General features: G+C 40.7%; 1 protein-coding gene across 3 annotated transcripts in view; it reads left to right on the top strand.

Annotated features, from left to right (window-relative positions):
- Window positions 1-17,477, top strand: part of CACHD1 (cache domain containing 1) — a 233,408-nt gene that overhangs the window by 212,374 nt on the left and 3,557 nt on the right. For 2 of the 3 annotated variants that reach the window (XM_032605238.1, XM_032605247.1), the window contains one exon: window positions 2,093-3,854. The exons of the other annotated variant lie outside the window; for it this stretch is intronic. In XM_032605238.1, coding sequence (XP_032461129.1) covers window positions 2,093-2,331 — 239 coding nt within the window. In that variant the 3' untranslated portion in view covers window positions 2,332-3,854. Of the gene's footprint in view, window positions 1-2,092; window positions 3,855-17,477 lie in introns of those variants that run through there. 3 annotated transcript variants of the gene reach the window in all.

A 17,477-nucleotide genomic window follows, 5' to 3' on the forward strand; every position in this document is an offset into this window, starting at 1 on the left:
ATTGATTCCTTCTAGTGTAGTTTTCATTTCAGTTATTGTATTGTTCATCTCTGTTTGTTTGTTACCTTAATTCTTCTAGGTCTTTGTTAAACATTTCTTGCATCTTCTCGATCTTTGCCTCCATTCTTTTTCCGAGGTTCTGGATCATCTCCACTATCATTATTCTGAATTCTTTTTCTGGAAGGTTGCCTATCTCCACTTCATTTAGTTGTTTTTATGGGGTTTTATCTTGTTCCTTCAACTGGTACATAGCGCTCTGCCTTTTCATCTTGTCTATCTTTCTGTGAATGTGGTTTTTGTTCCACAGGCTGCAGGATTGTAGTTCTTGCTTCTGTTGTCTGCCCTCTGGTGGATGAGGCTATCTAAGAGGCTTGTGTAAGTTTCCTGATGGGAGGGACTCCAGAACTCTCTTTTTAAAATACAGAAATGATTGTGCTATTTTTCTGGTCTGCTCAAAACCTTATAAGTTAAAGTCTGTCCTCCATCTACCTGCTAGCACTCATCCTAGCCACATGGTGTAAAAATAGTCTTGTGTTTCTACACCTCTTGGCCATACTCGTCTGTTCCTTTACTCCTAGCCACTTCACCAAACTCCTACTCATCCATTTAAGCCCAACTAAAATATGAGTCCTCCTGTGATGCTTTCCCAGTCCTCCAGCCAGAATTAGTTAAGCCCTCTGCTGGATTTCAATTAAACCTCCATTATAGCACTTACCATTATCTGCACCAGAATAAGCCTAATTTTGTAAATATGTATCTCTTACTCAGTGGTGAAATCCTTAAGGAAAAGGGACATCTCTTATTTGTGTTTCATAGTCTCTCCTTTCAGCCTCCTGATGGTCTTCAATAAATGAATAATTGAACTGAGCTATGCTTGTACTTGTTTTATTTCTCAAGCACTAGCATATCAGCTCCTTGTGCAGAGATCAGGTTTTCGTCTCTGGGTCTCCTGCAGTGCCCAACACAGTGTCTTATACATAGTAGGTGCCTGATAAATAATTGTTGAGTGGGACTGAAAGAATTATGTTGTTTGAACAACATTTCATTGAGGACTGAGAATTGCCTTTCTCATTTTTGCACGAAGCATAACATTTTCAACCACAAACTATTCCTGCTTGGTTAGTACGCAAGCACGTCAGTTTTGCAGCCATGGATGTGACTAGCGCTACCCACGGGTGAGTGCTGATTGATGCTAACTGTAGATGCAGCGGAAATATTAATGAGCTGTCACTTCTCAAAATTCTTAAAGGGGATTTTTTTTTTTTTGCAATATTTAAAAACATGCCAAGGTTCTTGGAATGAAATCCTTTGATCAGCAAGGGCATTTTCTTTTGAAACATGTATTACTTAGAATACCAAAAGAAATTAATCTTTAAATACAGTGAACCAGCTTACACAGAGAATAGCTGATTCTTTTGCTAGTTGCTATGAATGTATGCAGAGTTAGTGTTTTGTTAGGGACTGGAACTCAGGCAAGTTCATTAACCTCTCTGATCATCATTTCCCTCACCTGTAAAATGGACGTTAAAATATGTGCCTTGTTGGTGCGTAGGAATTACATGACACCAGGGCTGCCATGGTGGCAGCTGTTTTTTGTTCTTACTGTGGCCTCACATTCAGGCATTTTGAAGCTCAGCTTCCCCCACCAGCCCCCAACTGATCTGAGTCCTGTTAGGATCTTTGTCTTGAAGCTGTTTGTTTTTTCCCCTCAAAAATAAAAAATAGCTTTAATCTTATCTGAGGGAATAGTGTAGGAGGATATTTCCCCAAATGTCAGTTGTGGGGTCTATGGATCAGAAAGGATTGGGGTGATTTTGGGTTTGGTTTCGTTGGTTTGGGCATTTGGGAAGAGGGTTGTTGTTCATATTGTCTAAAATGATTGTGTATTTATTGTGTAATTGCTTTAAGGCAAGAGCTAACGAAAGATCTCTTTAAAAGTAAGTCACTTCGAGGTCTGCTGACAGTCTGCAAACATTGACACTTATGTAACACAAAGGTAGGAGCGCCTCCCAGTGCCCCAGAAATCTGCAGTGACGTCTCCTCCCTGCATCTGGAAGCTCTCAGCTGCCTGTTTGTTGTGTTCATCTTCTAGGTTACAGCACCATGAGCCCACAGGAAGACAGCGAAAACCCTCCGTGCACCAACGACCCCTTGTCGGCCGGGGTGGACGTGGGAAACCACGATGAAGACTTGGAGTTGGACACCCCACCTCAGACTGCTGCCCTTCTAAGTCACAAGTTCCACCACTACCGCCTTCACCACCCCACGCTGCATCACAGCCACCACCTGCAGGCGGCCGTGACCGTACACACTGTCGACGCAGAATGCTAACCTCCTCACCTCCATCAGAAGATGAGATCTGGGAGATATGGAATGTTCTGGAGGGAGAAAGAGCCAGCATCAAATCCACTTGTGTCTGTGCTCTGTCTAGAGTCGTTTAACTCGTTTTCCTGCCTGTTAATACATTTCAAAACAAGAGAAACAACGACAGAATCACATTTGTGAAGATGCAAGGCTGGTTGTGAAATGGAGGGGAAATACGTCTGATTAATGAACCTGCCATAATACCAACGGAATGAACAGAAGCAAACCTCTAAACAGAGATGGAACCTACAAGTGAAACATTGGGAGCCTTGGTTAAGCTGAGCCAGGGGAATGTTCCGAGGAGCCCGAAACATTTGGCTCTCCTTAACTGGAAGAGAGAAAAATATGCTCCAGCGGAGACTGGCAACGTGGCACATGCAGAGAGAAATGTGTGCTTTGAAGATTTCACCTGGTTTCTTAGCGGTACCTAGATACCACAGTTGCTGTATGGAACTCATGTTAAGCTCTAAATGATGCATCTCAAAATTTCTAAGTAAAGGATTATTTTTCTACTATTTATTGAACTTTCAAACATTCTCAAACTTTGGGGGAAAGAAAAGGAAACACATGAGAAAATTTCACCAGTTATCCCTAGCTGTTTTGTGTATAATGAAGTGGTTCTTTGATTAAGAAGTTTTAGATCTTATTTAACTGATACCATCCCACTGCCTCACTCCACAAAAATGGGGAAATGAAGAAATCTTTCTCTCTGACTTGTTTACATACATTTTCTTTAGAACATCATTTCATGGAAATAGATCTTGATTTGCAATGCAGTATTCTTTTCTGTGTTTGACAGAGGTGGTGACAGAGGTGGGGGGTGGGCAGAGGAATCCAGGAAGCTTTTAAAGAAATGTTATGTTTCTTTTGAACTAATTTCCATTTCCCATACAGTGCTTTCCTTAGGTTTCTACGAAACCTAATATTACACCCCCAGCCTTTCAGCTAAAGGAGGGTTGGATTTATTCTCCTTGTTTTAGAGACTATAAATTTTTTAATGTCCCATTTTGATTCTGAGAATATGGAACGCATAAAGGAAGAAGTTTTTCAAATTCAAAATTTTGATTCCAAAATAAAGATTTCTTTTGAAATCATAGTTTAAAGCTGCTGCCAGTCCTCCAAGAAGATACCCACCAAACTGCTTTGTGATGTATACAGAGGGTGATGAAATCTGGCTCATACAACATGGGGCATTGTAATCTTAAAGTAGTGTTCTAATTACAGTGATGTATTTTAGATTCACATTTTGTGATCCAAATATGTTATAAAGACATTCTTGCACCGTGTGTGTGGTAAATCTCCATTTATATGTAGTTGGAAAAAAATTCACTGAATAATGTTTTAATGATAGGGTATTACGATATAATGTAAAAAAAAAATAAAAGTGGTTCTTCAGCAGTACAGAAAGTCAACTCTATGTGTGCTATCAGGAAACCTCTTCATACTGTGTATAAAATTGCAGTCTAGTGAAATAAACTGTATGAACGGACGGTCTTAGTGGCTGTAGTGATTTGTTAATGGACCACTTCTTGTGCCTCAAGGAAGATTACACTTTGTAACCTAGCAGATCAGTTGCCAAACTGAAAGTAGTCTTCCTTTCAGTGCCACAGTCAACTTCAGGGGCTTCCTGACCATCTTGACTATGCAAAGAAATTTAAGACTCTAATGGGATGAAATTAAAAGCAAATAAAATGTGTGGATCATAGCTCCCCCTTTCTGAGCATCTAAATTAGTGTCATATATAATAAATAAATGGCTGTTCTCTAACTGCTGGAGCGAATGAATGACTTTCCTGTCTTCCCAGAATATCAAACCTCTCCATGGAACACTGGGGTCATTTCTCAAGTTGAGAGTCTTTGTGTTATGACACTAGCCTCTTGATGGAGGGGAACCTGGTTGTTTTCAAGAAAAGAATCACAAAACTTAGAGCTTAAAAAATAAAATACGGACAGCCTACTCAAAGATAATGAGAGAAATGTATTTTGTGTCTTTTGTGATAAGAATCTCTCCCCATCCTGAACTTTCAGGGAAAGTGATTGAATACTAATACGTGAATAAGAATATAACCAAGTTTTGCAGTTCCTGGAGAATATGACATACAGCTTTGTGCAGTTTGGGTTGAAGTTTTGATCTGCTAAGTTACCTTTTGTCTTCTTCCCCAAGCATTGCATATAATGTTGTTTAGACATTTCTTGTTTGTGTTCTTGTTGTTATTTAAAAGGAAAAATATGGTTTTGGAAACTTTTCATCATGGCAATCAATATTGGCTCCTTTTGCCCCACAGATTACATTGCTTGTTTGTTTTTGTTTGTTTTCTTTTTTTGTTTAAGTAGTTTTTATTGCCGTATAGTTGATTTACAATTTTATGTGAGTTTCTGCTGTACAGCAAAGTCAATCAGTTATAATATACATATATACACTCTTTTTTAGATTCTATTCCCATATAGGCCATTACAGAGTACTGAGTAGAGTTCCCTGTGCTATACAGTAGTTTCTTATTAGTTATCTATTTTACATATAGTAGTGTGTATATGTCAATCCCAATCTCCCAATTTATCCCTCCTCCCCCTTTCCCCCTTGGTAGCCATAAGTTTGTTTTCTACATCTGTGATGCTATTTCTGTTTTGTAAATAGGTTCATTTGTACCATTTTTTTTGGTTCCATATATAAGCGATATCATATTATATTTGTCTTTCTCTGACTTCACTCAGTATGACAATCTCTAGGTCATCCATGTCACTGCAAATGGCATTATTTCTTTGTTTTTTATGGCTGGGTAATATTCCATTGTGTATATGTACCTCATCTTCCTTATTCATTCTTCCGTCGATGGACATTTAGGTTGCTTCCATGTCTTGGCTATTGTAAATAGTGCTGCAGTGAACATTGGGGTGCATGTATCCTTTCAAACCAAGTTTTTCTCCAGATGTATGCCCAGGAGTGGGATTGCTGGATCATATGGTAGCTCTACTTTTAGTTTTTTAAGGAATCTCCATACTGTTCTCCATAGTGACTCTACCAATTTACATTCCCACTAGCAGTGCAAGAGGATTCCCTTTTCTCCACACCCTCTCCAGCATTTATTGTAGTTTTTTTTGATGATGGCCATTCTGACCAGTGTGAGGTGATACCTCATTGTAGTTTTTTGGTTTTGTTTTTTTTTTTAGGTAAATTAAAGCTATTGTGTCTTTATCTTTAGCATTTTTTTAATCTTTATTTTTTTTAACATCTTAGTTGCTTTACAATGGTGTGCTAGTTTCTGCTTTTTACAAAGTGAATCAGACAGCTTGCGTCTCCCTCCCATCCTCCCTATCCCACCCCTCTAGGTGGTCACAAAGCATCTAGCTGATCTCCCTGTGCTGTGCGGCTGCTTCCCACTAGCTGTCTATTTTACATTTGGTAGTGTATATATGTCCATGCCACTCACTCACTTCGTCCCAGCTTACCCTTCCCCCTCCCCATGTCCTCAAGTCCCTTCTCTACGTCTGCATCTTTATTCCTGTCCTGCCCCTAGGTTCTGGAGAACCGTTTTGTTTTTTTTTTTAGATTCCATATATATGTGTTAGCACACGGTTTTTGTTTTTCTCTTTCTGACTTACTTCACTGTATGACAGACTCTAGGTCCATCCACCTCACTACAAATAACTCAATTTCATTTCTTTTTATGGCTGAGTAATATTCCATTGTATATATGTACCACATCTTCTTTATCCATTTGTCTGTCGATGGACCCTTAGGTTGCTTCCAGGTCCTGGCTATTGTAAATAGAACTGCAATGAACATTATGGTACATGACTCTTTTTGAATTATGGTTTTCTCTGGGTATATGCTTAGTAGAGGGGTTGCTGGGTGGTTTGGTAGTTCTATTTTTAGTTTTTTAAGGAACCTGCATACTGTTCTCCATAGTGGCTGTATCAATTTACATTCCCACCAACAGTGCAAGAGGGTTCCCTTTTCTCCACACCCTCTCCAGCATTTATTGTTTGTAGATTTTTTGATGATGGCCATTCTGACTGGTGTGAGGTGATACCTCATTGTAGTTTTGATTTGTATTTCTCTAATAATTAGTGATGTTGAGCGTCTTTTCATGTGCCTCTTGGCCATCTGTATGTCTTTTTTTTTTTTAATATAGATTTTTATTTATTTATTTTAGCCACTCCATGCGGCATGGGGGATCTTAGTTCCCCAACCAGGGATCAAAACTGTACCCCCTGCAGTGGAAGCACAGAATCTTAATCACTGGACCACCAGGGAAGTCCCTATCTGTATGTCTTCTTTGGAGAAATGTCTATTTAGATCTTCCGCCCATTTTTTGATTGGGTTGTTTGTTTTTTTAATATTGAGCTGCATGAGCCATTTGTATATTTTGAAGACCAATTCCTTGTTGGTCACTTCGTTTGCAAATATATTCTCCCATTCTATGTGTTGTTACATTGCTTGTTAAACAAGTCTCTTCTGACATCCTGGAGGGGGATCCCATCAATGCCTTTCACTCACTAAGGCCTCTTACCACCTGTAGCCAACCTTGCTTATCAGTGCAGACAAGTACCAAGAGCTGAGGGTGTTCCAGGTCACTTTATACAGCTAGACAAGGAAATTTCCTACTTGTGCCCCCAACAAAACAGAGTTCAGACTCACACTAGTTCTTGTGGCAGACGTTCATCTGCTTTTTGGATACATTTATTTTAGAAATTTTGGAAAATTTGTGGTAGTTTTTCTTCCTCTACTTCTTGATTGAATTTGAATGTTCAACTAAACTTCATTAATATTTTTTATTTGAAAGACTTTGTCCAGTTTACTCAGACAGGCTTATTTTGCCTGTTAGAGTGACTGGTATGTGGAAAGAAGTCCTGGAAGGTCACTTAAGCTCATTTCTCTGTGGCAATGGCCTGCTGTAGTGATTACATTTTTTAGAATGTATATCTGCTAGACTAATCAAACAGCATCCTAGAGGCATCTGTGTCCTCTGTGAACAGAAGAGTGGTAATTTTCCTGGCTGAAATCCAATGCCATATTCAGAATTCTTTTGAATTTTTCAGTAAAAAAGTTGGAAGACATATTTCTGTGACTGTTACTTATAACTGTATAAGATGCTTTGTTTAATAGCCAAGGTGGGTGTATATCAAAATATGTAGATATATAGACATCTGAGATTTTCCTGGTTTTCCTCCAACCTCCCTCTTCAGTCCTAAACTGCTCATTAAGCCTCTTCATCCCTTAATTCAGTGTTTCTTGGCTTTTTAAGAATTCATTATTGTCCCCCTCCTAAAAAGAAAATTTTGATTTAATTAAAATTCACCCTAACAAGAGAAATTAAACACTAGAGGGTAAGATTTGTCAGGACTTTGGAGAGCTACAAACTATTGTAATAGCTGATTTCTTTTCCTCCCCTGAGAATCAGTTTTCAGCACTTCGTGGGCAGTATCTACCCCATTTGAGAATGTGTGCCTTATAATTCTGTCCTCAGCCCCCTTTTCAGTACTTCTTGGGAAGGTAGAGCATTGAAGTGAAAGCAAGGGGGCCTGGGACTCTGATCCCAAGCTCAGAACTGTCTTGGACTTCCTCATCTCCCTCTCATTTCACATCTGGTCAATCGCCAAGTCCAAAGTCTTTGAGCAAACAATATCACTCACCTTCATCCATCCCTTTACTTTTTTTGTGACTGATTTGTAAGCCATCTGTATATCTCCACTGAATCGGTAGCCTCTAAACTGGCTCCTAGACTCTCTTCTCCAATTTTTCTTTCATTCAACAAGTATTCCCTGGGCTCCTACCACACACCCCGCACTGCCCTAGGAGCGAGTATACAGTAAGGAATTAAACAGCGATCCCTTCTCACACTGCACGTGGAGATGTCGGTGGACAATGGGGCTGGCTCCGGTGTTTATCCCACTCTTCCTCCATTATTAAGCAGTGAATGTGACTCCAAGAACTGGCCTAAATCATAGCGTTGGATTTCCTGTTAATCCCACTGCAATCATAATAAACTCATCCTACGTATTTAGTCATAATCTTAGACTTAAGGCAACCAACATAAGGCATTCCTCCGGCACAAGGGAAGATGTGATCTAATCTGAATCCCACCCTCCCTCTGGAGCCTTCTTTGTGTAAGACCATTTGAGTTGACTTTAATACCTGCACCTGAAAGTATCCAATATCGACATTAAACAAGCAGATACAAAAATATAAGTATAATTTCAAATATGGCTATTTACTGTAAAGGCAAAGGAGGGGTGGTGGACAAAGTAACCCATAGGGGAGGGTGTGGGCAGGGAGAAAATCTGCTTTAGATTAGATGCTCAAGGAGAGCCTTTAAGAGAGTGATGTTGAAGCTGCTACTGAAGAATGGGAAAGAGCCAGACAGCAGGGCAGGGGGACAGTGGTAGGCTGACATTTCCAGCTGAGGGAATAGAACATGCAGTGGGCTTAAGATAAGAGGATCGCATCTAGAGCATTGGCTAGCAAAGGGAAAGTGGAATGTGATGAGAATGAAGAGGTAGGAAAACGTGGTCCTGCAGGCCATGGAAGAAAAATAGATAAGTGGGAAGCCAGTAGGATCTTTTAAGGAGAGGGTGAGGCTATCTAGTCTATATTTAAGAAAGACCATTTTGAGTTGAAAATTATTGTGGGGTAGGTAGCAAAAATGAAAATATGGACAGGAAATCATTGCAGAAGTGTAGATGAGAAATGCAGGATGATAGCAGTAAAGATGGAGGAAAACAAAGTGGTGGAAAATACGTTTTGGAAGCAGAAATAGGGGAGGGTGGGCTTGCTTGGTTATGGAGAGTAATGAGACAGGGGTTCCTGACTTGGACAGTTACAACAATGGCGGCATCACTTTCTGTACTAGAGAGCAGGAACAGTTTCAGAAAGAGTAAGGAATGTTCTATATGCTGGGTGTGAGATAGCAGAGATGTCAAGTTCATCCTGCGTACTCCCACCCAATAATTACTGATGACTGGCTCACATGGAGCATTTGCTCTGTGACAGGCACTGTGGTAAGGTGTTCTCATGTGCTAACTCATTTCCTATAATTTAGCTCTGATCAGTCAACACCATATAAGAGCTTTCAGCCTTACCTCTCTACCTAATCCTCTTAGTGGCATGCTCCACAGTTTATATCCTGCTTAAGTTCAGAACTTCATCCTGCTTACCCCTTGTGTACCTCTGCTGTGTTCCATCCAACTGGTCTACTGGCCAAACACCTGACTTCTTGATGTAATGTATGTCTTTGTTCATGCTGTGTGTGTGTGTGTATGTGGTTTTTTTTTTTTTTCAGCTTCACTGAGGTATAATTGATATATTAAATTGTAAGATATTCAAAGGGTACATTGTGGTGATTTGATACATGTATTCATTGTGAAAGGATTTCCCCTTAGCTAACATGCATCATCTCACATATTTGTCTTTTGGGGGAGGTGGAGGGGGGGATGAAGGTGAGAACATTTAAATTCTACTCTCAGTAAATTTCAGTTGTTGTGGTCAAGTATAGTCACCATATTATCCATTAGATCCTCAGACATTATTCACCTTACAGCTGAAAGTTTGTATCCTTTTACCCACCTCCAGCCCATGGCAACCATTTTTCTACTCTCTATTTCTATGACTTGGACTTTTTAAAAACTATTTCACATGTGATACCATCCTGCATCTGTCTTTCTCTGTCTGACTTATTTCATTTAGCATCAATATATCGGCCTATGAAAGGCTACCTATATATTATAATAATAATTTTTGACATCAGTACATATCTAAAAACAAAAATAATTCCTGTTGGCTAATTTATATGTACAGCCACTTATCTAATATGCAATATGGTTTTAAATAGCATTTCTTTAAGAAAGAGCTTACATATGGAAGGTTTTTAAATCTTTCTCATAAGACTTCTTGTATTTCTTTCACACTCTTCCCATTCTATTTCTGGGTGCTGCTTGATTAAAGTGTTTTATGTAACACTATCCCACCAGGATTACTGCCTTAGTTCTTCCTCTGGCCCTAGTGCTTTTGGAAAAAAAAAAAAATTACGTAACAGAAGCTTGGCTCCCGGACAAAGGTATGTTCTTGACTTTCAGGGCTCCTTGGCAGTCCTTTATCCAGTCCCAGTTTACTCTGCAGTGCGCTCTTCCAAAAACCCACTCCGAAATGTTTCCACTGTCTCCAGCCCTGCGCCAGGGCCTACCGCAGCCCTCTGCAGCTGCCATATGTTCTACCCTCAGGTTTCAATAGAAGCCCTACAACTCTTACATCTTTACATCAAAATGGCTTTCAGACCTCATTCTCTTTATTGGTTCTCAGAGGAAGAAATGTCCCTGCTCCTTACCAGAGCCAACCCTTATGCTCTTCAACCAGTTGCATCAAACAAGTACATCCTCGGTTCCCCTTCCCCAGTCAGTGGCCGCAGAGCCTACAAATACAAACCGGCCTTAACCTTGCTTCCCCCTCAGGTTACTCTTAGGTGGTCCTCTGTCTGTCTGGACCAATATTTCAAAATTGTAGTATTTACTCAAAAACTCACCCAGGCCTCCATGCTCTCTCCTTGCTGCCTCCCCTCCCTCAGAAGGTGTAGACACACCCTCCTCCCAGGTCTGTACCCCCAGCCTCGGTGTTCCCTCTCTTCCTGAAATCCTGACCCCCCTGTCCATTTGCCTGTGACTCGCCACATGGATGTTTCCCAGGCCATTCCAGCACCCTACTCCAAGTTGCTATCCTTTCTCACCTGGACCCCTGCAGCAGCTTCCCCGCCGTTCTCTCATCTCCATTCTTGCCCCCTCCACTTCATTCTCTACATGGAGGTCTGAGTAATCTTACTTTTCTTGAGTTAAATTTCATGTACCATAAAAGTAACCATTTTGAAGTATACAATTCAGTGGCCTTTCGTACGTTCAAAATGTCATGCAATCATCACCTCCATCTAGTCCCAAAACATTTTTGCAGCCCCCCCAGAGGGAAACTCTGCACCCATCAAGCAGTCACTCTCATTTCCCCCTTTTCCCTATCCCCTAGAAACCACCAATCTTTCCGTCTCTGAATTCACCTAGTCTGAACTCTTCATCTAAATACAAGGTGACCTTTCGGGCTTTTTTCACTTAGTATCACGTTTTTGAGGTTCACCCGTATAGCGTGTATAGTAGCGGGTTATCAGTACTCGGTTCCTTTTTGCGGCTGAATAACATCGATTCCATTGTATGGATATACCACATCTTGTTTATCCTTTCATATATGATGGACCTTCAGGTTGTTTCCATCTTTTGACAATTGTGGATAGTGCTGCTTTGAGCATTTGTGTACAAGTATTTGTTTGAATACTGGTTTTCACTTCCTTTGGGTATATGCGTAGGAGTTGAATCGCTTAGTCATATGGTAATTTTATGTTTGACATTCTGAGAAACTGCTAGACTGTTTTCTAGAGTGGCATCATTTTACATCCCCACCAGCAATGTGCGAGAGTTCCAATCTCTCTACTTCCTTGCCAACATTTCTTTTCCTTTTTTCTTTTTCATTATAGCCATCCTAGTGAATGCAAAGTACTAGCTCATTGTGGGAGAACAATCTTTTTTAAAATGTAAAATTAACGCTTGTACTTACTTGCTTAACATGTTTTATTTTTTGCCCTTGCCTCCATTCCCTTTCTGCCCTTAGGATGAATTCAACCTAACACCATTTGGCCCCCTTTATTCCTGGTGTCTTCTCTTAATTTCTTGAATAAGTCTTGCTCTAGTCTACCTCAGGGCCTTTGCCTGTGCTACTCACACTGCCTGAGACACTTCCTCTCCAAGCCCACCTCTCCCAGCCCCATCCCTCATCTGGATAACCACTGCCCCTCCTTCAGATCTCAGCTTCAATGCCCCTTTCTCAGTGACTGCCCGTGTGGCATTAGCTTACACTGTTACATTACTCTGTTGGGGGAAAAAGGTGATTTAAACCCCAAACTGACAATGGCCGCTTCTGCCTGCTAACAGAGGGTAGCATAATCCTTATCAATGGGAAAAATCCATCTTTATACTGGCCCCTTCCACTTACAGAGGGGAAAAAAGAGGCTGAAACTCTGAATCCTCTGCCAGTTTTTTCTGTGCTGCAAAACGATGAGACTCTATTGTGTGAAATTGATCTGTGTAGTAAACTGGGGTAAACGGAGCTTCTGAAGGGATTGGAAAACAAGAAGGTGGGAGATGTATAGGGAGTCTTGAGGCAGAAAGAGGACACCAAACATAAAGGCTCTGGGACCCACAGAGAAAGGTGACCACTGAAAGATGCACTAGGCACCTAGTGACCAGGAGGCTAAAGGAGTGTTGGGTTTCAATTTGTATGTCACACATACACACCCATCTCCCCACAGCTTCACCAGAGTTTCATAAACACAAGCCTTGAGTGAGAATGAACCAAGTTCCCACCGGCCAGGACGCAGCAGAGAGAAGAAGACAGTTGCGGGCGCAAGAGACAAGCAAAACAACTGACTGAAGCAAAAAAACTCAGAGCCAGAGGCAACAAGAGACCTGAGGAATTCACAGAAATCTTGGGACAGTCATTGGACTTCTTACAGGACCTGCGATAAAAGCTCCAAGCCAATTTTACTTAAGTCTCCAAGCACAGTGTGACCTCAGCTGACATCTGGGGACCGCAGCACCGTCTACTAGATGTCTCCTTCGCTCTCATCACACTCTTGTTTTATGTCTGCCTTCCCTGCCAGACTGAGCTCTGCTCAGTCCTGGGTATCTTTCTTTCTTCGTGCTGCATCCTGGTGCCCATCTCAAGCAGGCAACCTAAAGATATTTGTTAAGTGAATAAACTTTTTTTCTGACCAGAATTTAAGGTGGTTTAAAAAAGGAACAAAACATACTAAAATGGGATCATTTCTTTTTTTTTATTTAGACACCCCCCCCCCCAAACTGGAAATAGAGTGAAAGACACAGTTGAAAATGGAAGATGGCTAACATGATAGGAATCTAAGTTTATTCACTAAAAGATTGGAAGAGATTGGTATTGGCTTATCAGGATGTTTCACAAGCACATCAAAATCAACCTGTTAGGGGCTTCCTTGGTGGCGCAGTGGTTGAGAGTCCGCCTGCCGATGCAGGGGACGTGGGTTTGTGCCCCAGTCCGGGAAGATCCCACATGCCGCGGAGCGGCTGGGCCCGTGAGCCATGGCCGCTGAGCCTGCGCGTCTGGAGCCTGTGCTCCGCAACGGGAGAGGCCACAACAGTGAGAGGCCTGCGTACCGCAAAAAAAAAAAAAATCAACCTGTTAACTATAAAAATATCAAAAAGAACTAAAACCCTGTGCTTCCGACCTTGATGAAAAGAAGACTTTCTTAAACAGGGCCTGAAAAAGCAGAGGTCATAACTCAAAGATTGGTTTAATTTAAAATTTCTATGCTACAAAAGTAACAGAAAAGAATTTTAGTTGCAAAAGCTAGAACAGACAAAGGCTTGGCACTGAGAAGAATAATATGTATTAAAACTAACCTATTCATAATAATAGCCTAATAAAACTAGTAAGCAAAGGAGAAGTCACCTAATGGAAAAACCAAGCCAGGAGTTCCTCTTCAGTAAAAAGAAAACATAAGTAGTGAGTAATCAGTTAAAGAAGTGTTTGACCCTTCTAGAATTAATGAAATACAAATTGAAATGAGGAAAGTTTTTTTTCACTTAAAGATTGGCAAAAATTTCAAAGTTGTGTAACACTCTAATGTAAATTGGTATAGATACTTTGGTAAATATTAAAATTTTAAATACACCCTACCTCAGAAATTCTACTTCTCCGCATGTGTCTGACAGAAACACTAACTTCAGTGTGAGGAAACTTGACAAATACGTTTACCGAAGCATTTGAGCATTTGCTGGAATGGAAAGAACTGGAAGCAATCCCAGTTATGACTAAATAAAGTGTGGAATATCTATATCATGAAATACTATGCAGCAGTTTTTAAAATAAGGTGGATCTGTGCACAAACACAGTTATATCTACAAACATCTTGTTGGGTAAGAAAAGCAAGTTGCAGAGCATTACGTATAATGTGGTACCTACTGTTTTGAAAATCACAAGAAACATTCTTACGTGTTTTCTACTGGGACATATACATGCATGTGACTGCACAGAGGAGGGAAGACCTGCTCCAACAGATCCCAGTAATTATCTCCAGGTGGGAAGAAGGGGTGGCAGTGGCCAAAGGATATTAGACTTCTTACCTATAACGCTGCAAATTTTTGCAAGAAAAAAAAGTATGTTGTTTGTATTATTAAAATAATTTAAAATTAAGTGCATAACACCAAGACGCTACTGAGCAATGGAAAAAAAAATGAACCGCTGGGACACACACATCATGGGTGAATGTCACAGGCGGTAGCTAAGCAAAAGAAGACCGATGCAAAGAGTACATTCTTAGCAAGACCATTGAGATGAAGTTCGAGAACCGGGAGAACTAGTCTATATGGGAAAAGAAAGGCAAAGCTATAGGGCTTCCCTGGTGGCGCAGTGGTTGAGAGTCCGCCTGCCGATGCAGGGGACGTGGGTTTGTGCCCCGGTCCAGGAAGATCCCACATTCCGCAGAGCGGCTGGGCCCGTGAGCCGTGGCCGCTGAGCCTGTGCGTCCGGAGCTTGTACAAACTCAAAGCTATGGTTTCTTCTGAGAGTGGGGAGACTGGTGAGGGGCACTAGAGGCATGGAAAGATGTGGGTCATGTGAATGAACCCGTTTGTTAAAATTGGGCCGTTGTGATCTGTGCATTTTTGCGTGTGTAAAAAAAATTAAATTAACAAAACTATGCATAGTTTTGTGTCTTTCATGATACCATGTTTAAATGTTTTCATTTTGCCCCAAATTAGATCAGCCCTTCCTCAAACATGCTCATCCTGTTTCCCATCTCTGCCGTCCTCTCATTGAATACTGTTCACCCAAGCCCAGCCCAGACTCCAGCCAAGAAGGACCAGGCAACTGTGGGCACCCCCCAGCAGCGATGGTTTGAGGAAAAAAGGGGTGTGTTCCATGTGTTGAATGGAGGTGGTGGGTAGGTGTTTTATTTGTGGAGAATGTGTGTTGTGTGCTGCATGGCCAGCGCCATGAAGGAGACCCAGGACAGGAACCGTGAGTCATTTCCTGTGCTAACTAATCAGCATCTGTTTCGTGTTCAGGAATCAGTTTACAGAGATGGGAAGCAGAATAGATGAATAGGAAGATACCAGTTCAGCCTTTTAATTATGGAAAAGTCAGAAAGGGCAGAGTCACAAAGCAAATGGGCGCGTGCGATGGAGAGAAAAAAGACGCCACCTTAGAACAGTTCTCTGTTGACCTTCAAAGGGCCACAGCCTTTTCAGATTAGGTCCTTTCTTCGTATCTTACAAGAGCAGGATGTAAATGTGGAATTTCAGTAAAGAAGGGACCTATGCTCTGGGGTGGGAAGACAGACCGGGCAAATACCCTCCTTGCAGGCTGATGACTGGAATTCCTAACAAAGGATACGAACTTTCAACCAAATTAGTGATAAGATTTAAAACGTAAAATACTTGGGAGTTGTTATGAGGGTTAAATGAACCTTTGCATTAGGAAAAATTCCTGGCATTCAATGGCAGTCATAAACGTTATCTAGAAGTTGTAGCAGCAGCCCAAGCAAACTGAGATTGAGATTATTTTTGCTTTGTTCAAACATTTCTTAGTTAATTTTAGTTTTAAAAACTCCAACCTATCTTAGTTGGAAGGAAAGACAAAGAGAGAAAACATTTTGACAACTTGGTCCAGATTGATAGGGGATGTGGTAGTTTAGAGATGAAGGGTGTAAGCAGCCTGGAGACCCAGTCAGTCTCTGACATGAGGGAGGCTGAGACAGACAGTGAAACAGCACCGAGGCAAGGCTAAGGGAAGCGTGGAGACCAGAGCACCTTTGCATCACAGCCATCCAAGTTGTAGGCTCTTCTCCCCTCTCCTCACTGTCTCATTCATTAATAGACTGGCTGGCTGACCCCTGTTATAAGAAGACCGGGTCCAAATCTATGCAGATACTTTCCTTTCTTTATTTAAATTGAAGTATAATTGATTTACAGTCTTGTGTTAGTTTCTGGTGTACAGCTTTATATATATGCAGTTTTATATATATATTCTTTTTCATATTCTTTTCCACTATGGTTTGTCACAGGATACTGAATGTAGTTCACTGTGCTATACAGTAGGACCTTGTTGTTTATCCATTCTATATATAATAGTTTGGATCTACTAGTCTGAAACTTCCAATCCTTCCCTCCCCCACTCCTCTCCCCCTTGGCAATCACAAGTCTGACCTGTATGTCTGTGAGTCTGTTTCTGTTTCGTAAATAAGTTCATTTGGGTCATATTTTAGATTCCACATATAAGTGATATCATATGGTATTTGTCTTTCTCTTTCTGACTTACTTTGCTTAGAATGATAATCTCTAGGTCCATCCATGTAGCTACAAATGGCATTATTTCATTCTTTTTTATGGCTAAGTATCTTTCTTATGGCTGATATATATATATATATACATATATATGTATATATATGTATGTATGTATATATCACATGTGATATACATATATCACATGTGATATATGTATATCACATCTTCTTTATCCATTCACCTGTCGATGGACATTTAGGTTGTTTCCATGTCTTGACTATTGTGAATAATGCTGCTATGAACACAGAGCTGCATGGGATGGTTTTTTAATAGGAAGATTTTTATTATGATAAAATACATGTAACATAAACTTTGCCATCTTAAGCATTCTTAAGTGTACAGTTCAGTGGCATTAAGTACATCAGCAATGTTGTACAGCCATCACCACTATCTATTTCCAAAACTTTTCATCACCCCAATGTGGGAGTACCTTTACCTCCCCTGACTTACAAAATGATAATTCCATCATTGAATACTAGAGCCGAAGGACCTTGGAGGCTATCATCAATCACCTCATTTATACAGGTAAAGAAATTGATACTCATAAAGGTTTTATTCAAGGTCACAAAGCTAGGTGACAGCAGAGCTGGAACTCAATCTAGAATTCTTGATTCTTATTCAAGAGCTCAGTCCCCAGGGAGTTCTTTCTGCCGTACACTCTATTCTACTTCAACTATTTTTAGTCATTCAGATTAATTAGTCTAATGC

This window comes from Phocoena sinus, chromosome 1 (genome assembly GCF_008692025.1).
Source record: "Phocoena sinus isolate mPhoSin1 chromosome 1, mPhoSin1.pri, whole genome shotgun sequence".
Lineage (NCBI taxonomy): Eukaryota > Metazoa > Chordata > Mammalia > Artiodactyla > Phocoenidae > Phocoena > Phocoena sinus.